This window comes from Hemiscyllium ocellatum, chromosome 42 (assembly GCF_020745735.1).
Source record: "Hemiscyllium ocellatum isolate sHemOce1 chromosome 42, sHemOce1.pat.X.cur, whole genome shotgun sequence".
Lineage (NCBI taxonomy): Eukaryota > Metazoa > Chordata > Chondrichthyes > Orectolobiformes > Hemiscylliidae > Hemiscyllium > Hemiscyllium ocellatum.
The window spans coordinates 12,067,340-12,083,917 of NC_083442.1; the positions used below are offsets into that span (position 1 = coordinate 12,067,340).

General features: G+C 41.2%; 1 protein-coding gene across 1 annotated transcript in view; it reads left to right on the top strand.

Moving 5' to 3' along the window:
• The window catches only part of LOC132834735 (fibrillin-1-like), a 589,699-nt gene that overhangs the window by 371,033 nt on the left and 202,088 nt on the right, over positions 1–16,578 (top strand). The window contains exon 23 of the mRNA XM_060853700.1: positions 103–228. Within this exon, the coding sequence (XP_060709683.1) occupies positions 103–228 (126 nt within the window). The remainder of the gene's footprint in view (positions 1–102; positions 229–16,578) is intronic.

Consider the following 16,578-nt stretch of genomic DNA (forward strand, 5'->3'; position numbering starts at 1 on the left):
CTTCTATTTCATCACTGTTCTTTTCCTCAATGTAATTTTTCTGCACTACCTCCACATCAAACTATGATGCTTCTAACTGAAGTCTATTGTAATTCTTTAAAGATGTAAATGAGTGTAAAGTCTTCCCTGGCGTGTGCACCAATGCTGATTGTGTGAATACACCCGGATCATTTAAGTGCGTTTGTTCTAATGGTATGACCTTGGACAGTAGTGGACGAACATGTGTTGGTAAGTATAGATAATATTTTTCAGCCATTTCAGATATTGCAAGATATATATCAACTGCTCTTATGAAGAAAAGCTTTATTTTAGAATGGCCTTTTGCTTTAATGACAAGATTTGCTTTAAGAGAAGTAGGGATTTTTCTACAAATTAATGTACTTCCAGTTTATTTCCCCATAATACTTGAATGTTCAGTGTCCATACACCTGCAGGGAGCTATTTAGCTGTCCATTTGCTATTGGTAGTGGGATGTTAATTTTTCTGAAATATACAGAAAATCTACTTAACTATGTCTGGTGGATAGATGATTAAATTGCATGCGGTAAACTGTTGGCAATGCCCAAATGTAAACTGAGAGATCTATTGGCACAATCCTAAATTGCTAAACAACCTGTGCAACTGAGTTTTGCTAAAAAATAAATATTGCAGGAAAAACTATACTGAAGGGATCAGTGTTATTTTCCCTAGATTTTATTTAATTTATACAGTTGTCAAGAAGTTAAGTTTACATGTCCCATGATCTTGATGGGCAGAAAAGCATTTTCACAATCGGTATATATTCTATTTTGATCATTTAAATATAAAACAAAAAGTGAAATGATGAATTATTTGTTTTTTTACAAAGCATTTGAATTGGAAAGGTTTGGAGGAATATTAGCCAAATGCAAGCAAGTGGGATTAGTTTAGTTTAGGAACACAGTCAGCATGGACTAGTTGAATCAAAGGGTCTGTTTCCATGCTGTATGAATCTATGATTCTGTATAAATGGTTTGGATTGAGGACATCAAAGGCACAGTGCTAAATTTGTTGCTGACACAATGTAGAAATAAGTTATGAAAAGGACTTGAGGCTGCAAATATGTATAAAAAGGTTAAATGAGTAGGCAAAAATTTGTAAATGGAGTGTACTGTGGAAAAATGTGAAATTATGCATTTTGGCAGGAGTATTAAACAGAAGCATATCATCTGAATGGTGAGAGGTTGCAGAGTTTTGGAGAAATCTGGATGACACAGCACATGAATCACAAAAGGCTGGCATACAGATTCAGCAAGTAATTAGCATATCTCAAACAGAATTTTATCATTTAAGGTGAGGAGAATTGAATAGAAAAGTACCAGTTAAAAAAGAAAGAAAGAAGTGGAAAAAGAACAGGCTGAAACAAAGGGTCTGCCAGAGTAATGCTGTTTACAGAATTTGGGCAGAATATAGAAGTGGGGTGTGGAGGGTTGGGAGACGATCTGGTGAGAGGCTATGGGTGATCACCAGAGGGGGTAAGATTAGTTACAGTCCTGCAGACAACAGCTCGAGATTCAGTGGTGAGATCTTGGTGTAGGGGGGAGGAGGTATTTGAGAGTTGATGCTCAGCCTCTACAAGGTAAAGATTGACAGATCTCTACCTTCCAGATGATAGCAACATCATCCTTGTCAGCAGGTTTAATAAAGTCAGGATTAGATCTGAGAGAAGAGGGTGCAACAGGATTAGATGGAGACAGATTAGATTGTTTGAGTGGAGCAGAAAAGTTAAGGCAGCCACTGTCACATCAATAATTCTTGGTGAGAAAATCAAATGCAAATCAGAGGTTAGTTTTGGAGAGAATTAGAAAGGTCTGCAGAGTAAGGAGAGGACTGGAGACCTCTGACCAGTGGTGTGCCACTAGGACAAGTGCTGGGACTTCCAAAATGATTTGGATGTGAACGTAGGAAGTATAGTTAGTAAGTTTGCAGATGACACCAAAATTGGAGGTGGAGTGGAAGAGGGTTACCTCAGAGTACAATGGGATCTTGATCAGACGGACCAATGGGCCGGGGAGTGGCATATTGAGTCTAATTTAGATAAATGTGAGGTGCTTCATTTTGGAAAAACAAATCAGAGCAGGACTTATACACTTAATTGTAAGGTCCTGGGAAGCGTCGCTGAACAAAAAGATCTTGAAGTACAGGTTCATAATTCCTTGAAAGTGGAGTCGCAGGTAAGTAGGATAGTGAAGAAGGAATTTGATGTGCTTTCCTTTATTGGTCAGAGTTCTGAGTACAAGAATTGGGAGGTCATGTTGTGGCTGTACAGGACATTGATTAGGTCATTTTTGGAATATTGCATGCAATTCTGGTCTCCTTCCTATCGGAAATATTTTGTGAAACTTGAAAGGATTCAGAAAAGATTTACAAGGATGTTGCCAGCGTTGGAGGATTTGAGCTATAGGGAGAGGTGGAATAGGCTGGGTCTGTTTTCCCTGGAGCATCAGAGGCTGAGGGGTGACCTTGTAGAGGTTTACAAAATTATGGGGGTCATGGATAGGATAAATAGACAAGATATTTTCCCTGAGTTGGGGGAGTCCAGAACTAGACGGCCTAGATTTAGGGTGAGACAGGCAAGATTTAAGACGGACCTATGAGGCAACTTTTTCACGCAGAGAGTGGTGTGTGTATGGAATGAGATGCCAGAGGAAGTGATAGAAGCTGGTACAATTACAGCATTTAAAAGGCATCTAGATGGACATATGAATAGGAGGGGTTGAGAGGTTTATGGGCCAAGTGCTGGCATATAGGACTAGGTTAGGTTAGGATATCTGGTCGCCATTGACAAATTGGACCCAAGGGTCTGTTTCCATGCTATACATCTCTATAACCCTGTGAAGCCTAAAGAACTGGGTATGGACGTGAAGTCAGTTGAAGAAAATTTCAAAATCATGCCATGTTCAGAGTTTACTGAAGTGGGACACAAAGGAATAAAACTGATTCCCTTACTGATGGATAAATAACAGGCTATAATGAAGAGTTTCATTTCCTTTTTATTTCAGATCATCAGCATCAGCAGTGCATAGTGTTTATTTTACAGGACTAATACCTGGGATGCTTGTGAGGAGCAATTAGTCAGAATAGGCTTCTACCTACTGGCTTGTGGAGGAGTATTGTGTGACTTGGCTGAAGCATTTACAATCCTGAGGGAGCTTAACAGGGTAGATGTAGAGAGGATGTTTTCTCTTGTAGAAGAATTTAGAACAAGAGTATACCATTTAAAAATAAGGGTTAATTTAAGACAAAGATGAGGCATTTTCTCTTCTCCACGGGTCAATAGCTTTTGGAACTGTCTTCCACAAAAGGCATTGAAAACAGAATCTTTGAATATTTTTAAGTCAGAGATAGATTATTGGTCACAAAAAGGGTGAAAGATTATAAAGGGTAGATGGGATAATCAGATCAGATCAGCTGTGATCTTACTAAATAGCAGAGCAGACTTGAAGGGTCAAATGGACTATTCCTGCTCTTAACTCATGTTTGTATGATCTATCTCAGCCTCCTCTTGAGGTCTGCAGCATCTCACTTGCTAGCCTTCAACCAATTCAATTCATTCCAAAGATGTGCAGGTTAGATCAATTAGTCATGCTAAATTGCCCATAGTGTCCAGGGATGTGCTGGCTGGTTGGATGAGCCATAGGAAATGCAGAATTACAGGGATAGTTTGGGTCTGGATGGGTTGCTGTTCGGAGGGTCGATGTAGACTTGATGGACCAAATGGCCTGCTTCAACACTGAAGGGATTCGATGAATCAATATGCTATCAAAACACTTCTGATTGCACTGGATCTCACAACGGCCACGGGCCCAAATAATATTTCAGCAATAGTTCTGAAGACATGCCCCAGAACTAGCTATACCCCTATCTAAATTGTTCTAGTATTGGAACGTCTGCCTGGCACTGTGGAGAATTATTCGGATATGTCCAGTCCACAAAAAAGCAGAACAAATAAAATGTTTTCAATTGCTATGATAGTTTGCTTAAGTTCAGTTTGGGTTCCATCAGAACGCTGGTCCCTCGTCTTATTGGTTCAGCCTTGGTCCAAGAATAGACATGAGCCGAATGCCAGAGACGCTGTCTTTTACGTCAAGGTTACTTTTGACCTAGTGTGACGTCAAGAAGCCCCAGGAAAGTTAAGTCATTGGAGTTTGAATTGGTGCAGTGGGAGGAGCTCTCTGCTTGTTGGAGTCATATCTGGCGCAAAAGATGCAGTTATGGTTGGTGGAGGTCAATCATCGTTATCTTAGGATATCATTGCAGGTTTTATAGGGTAGTGTGCTAGGCTTAAAGATCTTTAGCAACTTTACCAATTACCTTCCCTCCATTGTAAGGCTAGAAGTGAAGATGTTTGCTGATGATCTCACAAAGTTAACATCATTTATGACTCCTTAGTTACTGAACCAGCGAATGACTGTATATAGCAAGCTGCATGCACCCTGATGAGTAGTAAATAAAATAAGTGCCACAAGTGCCAGCCAGTTATTTAATCAAATTTTGTTCTCCTTCAAGTAAGAGAGAATCTAAACATCACCACATGGTGTTACCATTGGAGAATTCCCCCAATATCAAAATCCCAGAGTTTCCATTGAGCAGAACCTAAACTGGACAAACCATATATAAGTACTGTGGTTACAAGAACAGATAAGAGACTAAGAACTCTGCAGCAAGGAGCTCATTCTTGTATCATCAAAACATGTCTGCCAGGAATATTCCTGATGAAGGGCTTATGCCGGAAATGTCAACTGTCCTGCTCCTCGCATGCTGCCTGACCTGCTATGCTTTTCCTGCACCATACATTTTGACTCTGACTCTCCAGTATCTGCATCCCTCTGAGTACTGCTCCAACCACAGTCAAGAAGCTCAACACCAACCAAGACAAAGCAACTTGTTTGTCGAGCACCCCACCTACCATCATCAACATTCACTTTGTCTCTCTCTCTCTCTCTCTCTCTCTCTTCATAGGCAACACTGTACCAACTACAAGATGCAGTGTAGAAATTCAGTATGGCTCCTATGACAGCACTTTACAAATCTGTGACCTCTACCACTGAGAAAAGGAAGGATAGCAGACATATGGGAACACTACCATCTGCAAGCTCCTTTCCAAGCAAGATGCCATTGCCAATTTGAAATTGTATCACTGTTCCTTCATTGTCTCTACATCCAAATTGTGGAACTCCTTTTTGATACTGTGATGAATATCCTTTCTCCCATGAACTTAAGCAGTTCAAGACGGCCGTTCACTGCACCCTCTCAAAGGCAATTTTAAAAAATGGCATTGCTTGAAATGATCACATCTTATGAATGAATTTTTAAAACCTGTAAAAGGAAATTTAGCCATTCCTTATCCATCCCAATTTAATCATCTGCAAATAAAAATTATGGGCAGTTTGGTACAAGGTATTCAGGAAAGATAGAAAAGTAATGGGTGTTTAGGCCATTCAAAGGATCATTCTTCACCACTTCAGCAATTCAGACAATTCTAGTGGAACATCACCACCAAATATATCTTCTCCTCATTGCCCCATCTGTACTTCACATTTCACAACCACCAACCACACCCCCACTCACAATGGTACCTTTCCATGTAACTGCAGAAGGTGCAACACCTGCCTCTTTACCTCCTCCCTGCTCACCAACCAAGGACCTAAACAGTCTTTCCAGGTGAAGCAGCATTTGACCTGTACCGCCTCCAATCTTGTGAATTGTAATCACTGCAACCAAAGTGGCCTACTCTACATTGGAGAAACCAAATGCAGACTGGGTGACTGCTTTACAGAACACTTCTGGTCCAAGCACAAGCTGCACCCTGTACAGCTGCAACACAACCCCCCTGCTTTTAATTCAATCCCTTTAACAATGAAGGACAAAATTCATTTGCCTTCTTAATTAACTGTTGCACCTGCAGACCAACCTTCTGCAATTCTTTCACAACGACACCCAGGTCCCTCTGCATAACAGCATACTGCAATTTTTTACCCTTCCAATAATAGTCCTTTTTACTGTTATTCCTACCAAAATGGATGACTTCACATTTATCAACATTGTACTCTATCTGCCAGACTTTTACCCACCCACTTAAACTATTTATATCCCTCTTCAAACTTCCAGAGTCCTCTGCACTCTTTGCTATACCACTCATCTCATTATCATTCACAAACTTTGACACACTATGTATCATTATGAATGGTAAACAATTGTGGTCTCAACACTGATCCCTGAGGCACACCATTAATCAATGAACACCATCCAGAAAATCACACACTTTTCACCACTCTTTGCTTCCTATTAGTTAACCAATCCTGTATCCATGCCAATACATTGTCCATAACTCCATGTACCTTTATGTGACACTGCAGCCTTTTGTGCAGCACCTTGTCGAATGCCTTTTGGAAGTCTAGATACACCACACCTACTGGATCCCTGTTGGCCACCTTGCTCAATGTCTTCAAGGAATTCCAGTAAATTATTAAAAATAATTTACTTGCCTTTCATGAACCCATGCTGCATCAGCCCAATGGGACAATTTCTATCTAGATATTTTGCTATTTCTTCCTTAATTAATAGATTCAAGCATTTTCCCCACCACAGAAGTTAAGCTAACCAGCCTATACTTCCCCTTTTTTGTCTACCTCCTTTTTTACACAGTGGCATCACATTTGCTGTTTTCCAATCTGCTGGAACTATCCCAGAGTCCAGTGAATTTTGGAAAATTACCCAGAGCACATTTGTTATTTCTCCCACCATCTTCTTTAGTACCCTGGGTTGCTTTCCATCAGGGCCAGAAGACCTGACTACCTTTAGCTGCATCAACTTGCCCAACACTACCTTTTTCATGTTAATTATCATTTCTAGGTCCTCACCTACCTTCGTCTCCTTGTCAGCTACTGCCATATTATTCATGCCCTCCACCAATTCAATTCATTCCAAAGATGTGCAGGTTAGATCAATTAGTCATGCTAAATTGCCCATAGTGTCCAGGGATGTGCTGGCTGGTTGGATGAGCCATAGGAAATGCAGAATTACAGGGATAGTTTGGGTCTGGATGGGTTGCTGTTCGGAGGGTCGATGTAGACTTGATGGACCAAATGGCCTGCTTCAACACTGAAGGGATTCGATGAATCAATATGCTATCAAAACACTTCTGATTGCACTGGATCTCACAACGGCCACGGGCCCAAATAATATTTCAGCAATAGTTCTGAAGACATGCCCCAGAACTAGCTATACCCCTATCTAAATTGTTCTAGTATTGGAACGTCTGCCTGGCACTGTGGAGAATTATTCGGATATGTCCAGTCCACAAAAAAGCAGAACAAATAAAATGTTTTCAATTGCTATGATAGTTTGCTTAAGTTCAGTTTGGGTTCCATCAGAACGCTGGTCCCTCGTCTTATTGGTTCAGCCTTGGTCCAAGAATAGACATGAGCCGAATGCCAGAGACGCTGTCTTTTACGTCAAGGTTACTTTTGACCTAGTGTGACGTCAAGAAGCCCCAGGAAAGTTAAGTCATTGGAGTTTGAATTGGTGCAGTGGGAGGAGCTCTCTGCTTGTTGGAGTCATATCTGGCGCAAAAGATGCAGTTATGGTTGGTGGAGGTCAATCATCGTTATCTTAGGATATCATTGCAGGTTTTATAGGGTAGTGTGCTAGGCTTAAAGATCTTTAGCAACTTTACCAATTACCTTCCCTCCATTGTAAGGCTAGAAGTGAAGATGTTTGCTGATGATCTCACAAAGTTAACATCATTTATGACTCCTTAGTTACTGAACCAGCGAATGACTGTATATAGCAAGCTGCATGCACCCTGATGAGTAGTAAATAAAATAAGTGCCACAAGTGCCAGCCAGTTATTTAATCAAATTTTGTTCTCCTTCAAGTAAGAGAGAATCTAAACATCACCACATGGTGTTACCATTGGAGAATTCCCCCAATATCAAAATCCCAGAGTTTCCATTGAGCAGAACCTAAACTGGACAAACCATATATAAGTACTGTGGTTACAAGAACAGATAAGAGACTAAGAACTCTGCAGCAAGGAGCTCATTCTTGTATCATCAAAACATGTCTGCCAGGAATATTCCTGATGAAGGGCTTATGCCGGAAATGTCAACTGTCCTGCTCCTCGCATGCTGCCTGACCTGCTATGCTTTTCCTGCACCATACATTTTGACTCTGACTCTCCAGTATCTGCATCCCTCTGAGTACTGCTCCAACCACAGTCAAGAAGCTCAACACCAACCAAGACAAAGCAACTTGTTTGTCGAGCACCCCACCTACCATCATCAACATTCACTTTGTCTCTCTCTCTCTCTCTCTCTCTCTCTTCATAGGCAACACTGTACCAACTACAAGATGCAGTGTAGAAATTCAGTATGGCTCCTATGACAGCACTTTACAAATCTGTGACCTCTACCACTGAGAAAAGGAAGGATAGCAGACATATGGGAACACTACCATCTGCAAGCTCCTTTCCAAGCAAGATGCCATTGCCAATTTGAAATTGTATCACTGTTCCTTCATTGTCTCTACATCCAAATTGTGGAACTCCTTTTTGATACTGTGATGAATATCCTTTCTCCCATGAACTTAAGCAGTTCAAGACGGCCGTTCACTGCACCCTCTCAAAGGCAATTTTAAAAAATGGCATTGCTTGAAATGATCACATCTTATGAATGAATTTTTAAAACCTGTAAAAGGAAATTTAGCCATTCCTTATCCATCCCAATTTAATCATCTGCAAATAAAAATTATGGGCAGTTTGGTACAAGGTATTCAGGAAAGATAGAAAAGTAATGGGTGTTTAGGCCATTCAAAGGATCATTCTTCACCACTTCAGCAATTCAGACAATTCTAGTGGAACATCACCACCAAATATATCTTCTCCTCATTGCCCCATCTGTACTTCACATTTCACAACCACCAACCACACCCCCACTCACAATGGTACCTTTCCATGTAACTGCAGAAGGTGCAACACCTGCCTCTTTACCTCCTCCCTGCTCACCAACCAAGGACCTAAACAGTCTTTCCAGGTGAAGCAGCATTTGACCTGTACCGCCTCCAATCTTGTGAATTGTAATCACTGCAACCAAAGTGGCCTACTCTACATTGGAGAAACCAAATGCAGACTGGGTGACTGCTTTACAGAACACTTCTGGTCCAAGCACAAGCTGCACCCTGTACAGCTGCAACACAACCCCCCTGCTTTTAATTCAATCCCTTTAACAATGAAGGACAAAATTCATTTGCCTTCTTAATTAACTGTTGCACCTGCAGACCAACCTTCTGCAATTCTTTCACAACGACACCCAGGTCCCTCTGCATAACAGCATACTGCAATTTTTTACCCTTCCAATAATAGTCCTTTTTACTGTTATTCCTACCAAAATGGATGACTTCACATTTATCAACATTGTACTCTATCTGCCAGACTTTTACCCACCCACTTAAACTATTTATATCCCTCTTCAAACTTCCAGAGTCCTCTGCACTCTTTGCTATACCACTCATCTCATTATCATTCACAAACTTTGACACACTATGTATCATTATGAATGGTAAACAATTGTGGTCTCAACACTGATCCCTGAGGCACACCATTAATCAATGAACACCATCCAGAAAATCACACACTTTTCACCACTCTTTGCTTCCTATTAGTTAACCAATCCTGTATCCATGCCAATACATTGTCCATAACTCCATGTACCTTTATGTGACACTGCAGCCTTTTGTGCAGCACCTTGTCGAATGCCTTTTGGAAGTCTAGATACACCACACCTACTGGATCCCTGTTGGCCACCTTGCTCAATGTCTTCAAGGAATTCCAGTAAATTATTAAAAATAATTTACTTGCCTTTCATGAACCCATGCTGCATCAGCCCAATGGGACAATTTCTATCTAGATATTTTGCTATTTCTTCCTTAATTAATAGATTCAAGCATTTTCCCCACCACAGAAGTTAAGCTAACCAGCCTATACTTCCCCTTTTTTGTCTACCTCCTTTTTTACACAGTGGCATCACATTTGCTGTTTTCCAATCTGCTGGAACTATCCCAGAGTCCAGTGAATTTTGGAAAATTACCCAGAGCACATTTGTTATTTCTCCCACCATCTTCTTTAGTACCCTGGGTTGCTTTCCATCAGGGCCAGAAGACCTGACTACCTTTAGCTGCATCAACTTGCCCAACACTACCTTTTTCATGTTAATTATCATTTCTAGGTCCTCACCTACCTTCGTCTCCTTGTCAGCTACTGCCATATTATTCATGCCCTCCACCAATTCAATTCATTCCAAAGATGTGCAGGTTAGATCAATTAGTCATGCTAAATTGCCCATAGTGTCCAGGGATGTGCTGGCTGGTTGGATGAGCCATAGGAAATGCAGAATTACAGGGATAGTTTGGGTCTGGATGGGTTGCTGTTCGGAGGGTCGATGTAGACTTGATGGACCAAATGGCCTGCTTCAACACTGAAGGGATTCGATGAATCAATATGCTATCAAAACACTTCTGATTGCACTGGATCTCACAACGGCCACGGGCCCAAATAATATTTCAGCAATAGTTCTGAAGACATGCCCCAGAACTAGCTATACCCCTATCTAAATTGTTCTAGTATTGGAACGTCTGCCTGGCACTGTGGAGAATTATTCGGATATGTCCAGTCCACAAAAAAGCAGAACAAATAAAATGTTTTCAATTGCTATGATAGTTTGCTTAAGTTCAGTTTGGGTTCCATCAGAACGCTGGTCCCTCGTCTTATTGGTTCAGCCTTGGTCCAAGAATAGACATGAGCCGAATGCCAGAGACGCTGTCTTTTACGTCAAGGTTACTTTTGACCTAGTGTGACGTCAAGAAGCCCCAGGAAAGTTAAGTCATTGGAGTTTGAATTGGTGCAGTGGGAGGAGCTCTCTGCTTGTTGGAGTCATATCTGGCGCAAAAGATGCAGTTATGGTTGGTGGAGGTCAATCATCGTTATCTTAGGATATCATTGCAGGTTTTATAGGGTAGTGTGCTAGGCTTAAAGATCTTTAGCAACTTTACCAATTACCTTCCCTCCATTGTAAGGCTAGAAGTGAAGATGTTTGCTGATGATCTCACAAAGTTAACATCATTTATGACTCCTTAGTTACTGAACCAGCGAATGACTGTATATAGCAAGCTGCATGCACCCTGATGAGTAGTAAATAAAATAAGTGCCACAAGTGCCAGCCAGTTATTTAATCAAATTTTGTTCTCCTTCAAGTAAGAGAGAATCTAAACATCACCACATGGTGTTACCATTGGAGAATTCCCCCAATATCAAAATCCCAGAGTTTCCATTGAGCAGAACCTAAACTGGACAAACCATATATAAGTACTGTGGTTACAAGAACAGATAAGAGACTAAGAACTCTGCAGCAAGGAGCTCATTCTTGTATCATCAAAACATGTCTGCCAGGAATATTCCTGATAAAGGGCTTATGCCGGAAATGTCAACTGTCCTGCTCCTCGCATGCTGCCTGACCTGCTATGCTTTTCCAGCACCATACTTTTTGACTCTGACTCTCCAGTATCTGCATCCCTCTGAGTACTGCTCCAACCACAGTCAAGAAGCTCAACACCAACCAAGACAAAGCAACTTGTTTGTCGAGCACCCCACCTACCATCATCAACATTCACTTTGTCTCTCTCTCTCTCTCTCTCTCTCTCTTCATAGGCAACACTGTACCAACTACAAGATGCAGTGTAGAAATTCAGTATGGCTCCTATGACAGCACTTTACAAATCTGTGACCTCTACCACTGAGAAAAGGAAGGATAGCAGACATATGGGAACACTACCATCTGCAAGCTCCTTTCCAAGCAAGATGCCATTGCCAATTTGAAATTGTATCACTGTTCCTTCATTGTCTCTACATCCAAATTGTGGAACTCCTTTTTGATACTGTGATGAATATCCTTTCTCCCATGAACTTAAGCAGTTCAAGACGGCCGTTCACTGCACCCTCTCAAAGGCAATTTTAAAAAATGGCATTGCTTGAAATGATCACATCTTATGAATGAATTTTTAAAACCTGTAAAAGGAAATTTAGCCATTCCTTATCCATCCCAATTTAATCATCTGCAAATAAAAATTATGGGCAGTTTGGTACAAGGTATTCAGGAAAGATAGAAAAGTAATGGGTGTTTAGGCCATTCAAAGGATCATTCTTCACCACTTCAGCAATTCAGACAATTCTAGTGGAACATCACCACCAAATATATCTTCTTCTCATTGCCCCATCTGTACTTCACATTTCACAACCACCAACCACACCCCCACTCACAATGGTACCTTTCCATGTAACTGCAGAAGGTGCAACACCTGCCTCTTTACCTCCTCCCTGCTCACCAACCAAGGACCTAAACAGTCTTTCCAGGTGAAGCAGCATTTGACCTGTACCGCCTCCAATCTTGTGAATTGTAATCACTGCAACCAAAGTGGCCTACTCTACATTGGAGAAACCAAATGCAGACTGGGTGACTGCTTTACAGAACACTTCTGGTCCAAGCACAAGCTGCACCCTGTACAGCTGCAACACAACCCCCCTGCTTTTAATTCAATCCCTTTAACAATGAAGGACAAAATTCATTTGCCTTCTTAATTAACTGTTGCACCTGCAGACCAACCTTCTGCAATTCTTTCACAACGACACCCAGGTCCCTCTGCATAACAGCATACTGCAATTTTTTACCCTTCCAATAATAGTCCTTTTTACTGTTATTCCTACCAAAATGGATGACTTCACATTTATCAACATTGTACTCTATCTGCCAGACTTTTACCCACCCACTTAAACTATTTATATCCCTCTTCAAACTTCCAGAGTCCTCTGCACTCTTTGCTATACCACTCATCTCATTATCATTCACAAACTTTGACACACTATGTATCATTATGAATGGTAAACAATTGTGGTCTCAACACTGATCCCTGAGGCACACCATTAATCAATGAACACCATCCAGAAAATCACACACTTTTCACCACTCTTTGCTTCCTATTAGTTAACCAATCCTGTATCCATGCCAATACATTGTCCATAACTCCATGTACCTTTATGTGACACTGCAGCCTTTTGTGCAGCACCTTGTCGAATGTCTTTTGGAAGTCTAGATACACCACACCTACTGGATCCCTGTTGGCCACCTTGCTCAATGTCTTCAAGGAATTCCAGTAAATTATTAAAAATAATTTACTTGCCTTTCATGAACCCATGCTGCATCAGCCCAATGGGACAATTTCTATCTAGATATTTTGCTATTTCTTCCTTAATTAATAGATTCAAGCATTTTCCCCACCACAGAAGTTAAGCTAACCAGCCTATACTTCCCCTTTTTTGTCTACCTCCTTTTTTACACAGTGGCATCACATTTGCTGTTTTCCAATCTGCTGGAACTATCCCAGAGTCCAGTGAATTTTGGAAAATTACCCAGAGCACATTTGTTATTTCTCCCACCATCTTCTTTAGTACCCTGGGTTGCTTTCCATCAGGGCCAGAAGACCTGACTACCTTTAGCTGCATCAACTTGCCCAACACTACCTTTTTCATGTTAATTATCATTTCTAGGTCCTCACCTACCTTCGTCTCCTTGTCAGCTACTGCCATATTATTCATGCCCTCCACTGTGAAAACCAGCACAAAATACCTGTCGGCTAGTTGATCATTTCCTATTATTCAATCCTCCTGCTCATCTGCTAAAGGACTAATATTTACCTTAGCCACTCTTTTTCACTTGATATATTTGTAGAGACAGTTGTTATCTATGTTTATGTTCTGAGCTAGTTTACTCTCATAATCTATCTTGCTTTTCTTTATAGCTTTTTTTGTGGTTTTCTGTTGACCTTTTAAAGTTTTCCCAATCTTCTAATTTTCCACTGGTCTTTGCCACTTTGTATGCCTTATTTTTCAATTTGATAGCCTCCCTTAATTTCTTAGATACCGTTGGCAGATTACCTCTTTTCCTATAGTGCTTCCTTTTCACTGGAATGCAATTTTGCTGAGCACTTTGAAAAATTGCTTTGAAAGTCCTCCACTGTTCCTCAACTGTCCCACCATAAAGTCTTTGTTTCCAGTCTACTTTGGCCAACTCCTCCCTCATCCTTTGTAGTCTCTTTTGTTTAAGCACAGGACCCTGGTACTGGATTTTATCTTCTCACTTTCCATCTGTATTCTAAATTCAACCATGCTGTGATCCCTAACTATGCGATCATTAATTATTCCTGTCTATTATGCAGGATCAGATCTAGGATAGTTGGCTCCCTCAACACTTCTATTCCATACTGTTCAAGAAAACGAATGGAGATACACTCGATGAACTCCTCCTCAAAGCTGCCTTGACCAAGCTGGTTTGAACGATCGACATGTAGATTAAGATCCCCCATGATAAATGCTGTACCATTTTTACAGGCATTAGTTTTTTCTTTGTTGCCCGTCCCAGTGTGATGTTATTATTTGGCAGCCTATCGACCACATCTATCAGTAACTTTTTCTTCTTAGAATTTCTAATTTCCAACCAAAAGGATTCAACCTTATTCTCCACAGAACCTATATAATCTCTCATCACCTACCTGATGTCATCCTTAAATGTCAGAGCTAGCCACCTCCCCTACTTTCCTATCTGTCCTTCCAATCACAGATAGCTGTAAAAATAATAGGGTTGTATTGGTAGGGGATTTTAATTTTCCAGACACTGACTGGGACTGCCATACTGTTATGTGCCTGGATGGAGAGAAATTTGTGAAGTGTGTTCAAGAAAACATTCTCAATCAGTAAGTAGGTGCCCCTACTTGAGGAGAGGCAAAATTCAACCTCCTCTTGGGAAATAAGGTAGGGCAAGTGAATGAGGTGTTAATAGGGACACTTTGGGACCAGTGACCATATTTCTGTTAATTTTAAAATAATCATGGAAAAGGTTAGACCTATCTCACAAGTTGAAATTATAGTTGTCAATGGGGCAAGGCCAATTTTGATGGTATTAGACAGGAAAACTCAAAAGTCTTTTGGGGGAGGCTGTTCACAGGCAAAGGGACATCAGGCAAGTGGAAGGCTTTCAAAAGCAAGATAACAAGAGCTCAGGGATAACGTTCCTGTTAGTGTGAAGGACAAGGCTGGCAAAATCTTTTCCCTAGGGTCGGGGAGTCCAGAACTACAGGGCATAGGTTGAGGGCAAGAGGGGAAAGATATAAAAGAGACCCAAGGGGCAACCTTTTCACACAGAGGGTAGTATGGGTATGGAATGAGCTGCCAGAGGAGGTGGTGGAGGCTGGTACAATTGCAGCATTTAAGAGGCATTTGGATGGTTATATGAATAGGAAGGGTTTGGAGGAATGTGGGCCAGCTGCTAGCAGGTGGGGCTAGATTGGGTTGGAATATCTGGTCGGCATGGATGGGTTGGACCGAAGGGTCTGTTTCCATGCTGTACATCTCTATGACTCTGTGACTATGCCTCTAAGAGTAGGGAGCAGCGTAAATTAGAGATATTGAGGCTTTGGTCAAGAAGAAGAAGGAAGCATATGTTAAGTGGATCCTTTCAGGAGTATAGGGAGCATGGATGTACACTTACAATGCAGGAGTCAAAATGGGGACATGAGATAGCTTTGGTAGATAAGGTAAAAGGAGAATCCAAAGAGATTCTCCATAGTATATTAAGGGCAAAAGTGTTACTAGGAAGAAAATAGGGCCCTTTACAGATCAATGAGGCCATCAATGTGTGGAACCACATGAGATGGGTGACATCGGAAGCAAATATTTCACATTAGTATCGACTATGGAGAAAGACATGGAAGCTAGGAAACTCAGGAAATAAATATTCATGTCTTGAAAACACTCCACTTTACAGAAGAGGAGGTGCTGAAGGTCTTCAATGCATAAAGGTAGTTAAATCCATGGGACCTAATCAAGGACATTATGGGAAGCTTGGGAAGACATTGTGGGGCTCCTCACAGAGGTATTTGTATCATCACAGATACAAGTGAGGTGCCAGAAGACTGGAATGTGGCTAATGTGCCATTATTTTAAAAAAGGCTGCAAGGAAAGGCCAGGAAACTGTAGGCCAGTGAGCCTGACGTCAGTGGTTATTGGAGGGGATCCTGAGAGGTAAGACCTACATATGTTTGGAGAGGCAAAAATGATTAGAAATAGTCAGCAAGGCTTCGTGCATGGGAAGCTATGTCTCACAAACTTGAAAGAATGTTTTTAAGAGGTGACCAAGAAGATACATAAAGGCTACATTGGCATTAGCAAGGCCTTCGACAAGGTTCCACATGGTAGACTAGTTAATAGGTTAAATCACATGTCATCCAGGGACAGCTAGTCAATTGGATACAAAGTTGGCTTGATAGTAAGAGACAGACGGTGGTGGGTTGATGATACTTGGTCAGACTGGAGGTCTGTCACCATAGCCATTCAGGCAGCATCCGAGGAGCAGCAAAATCGACATTTCGGGCAAAAGCCCTTCATTAGGAATAAAGCCTCCAGTGCCTCATCTTCACCATGGATATCCAATCCCTCTACATCTCCATCCGCCATGA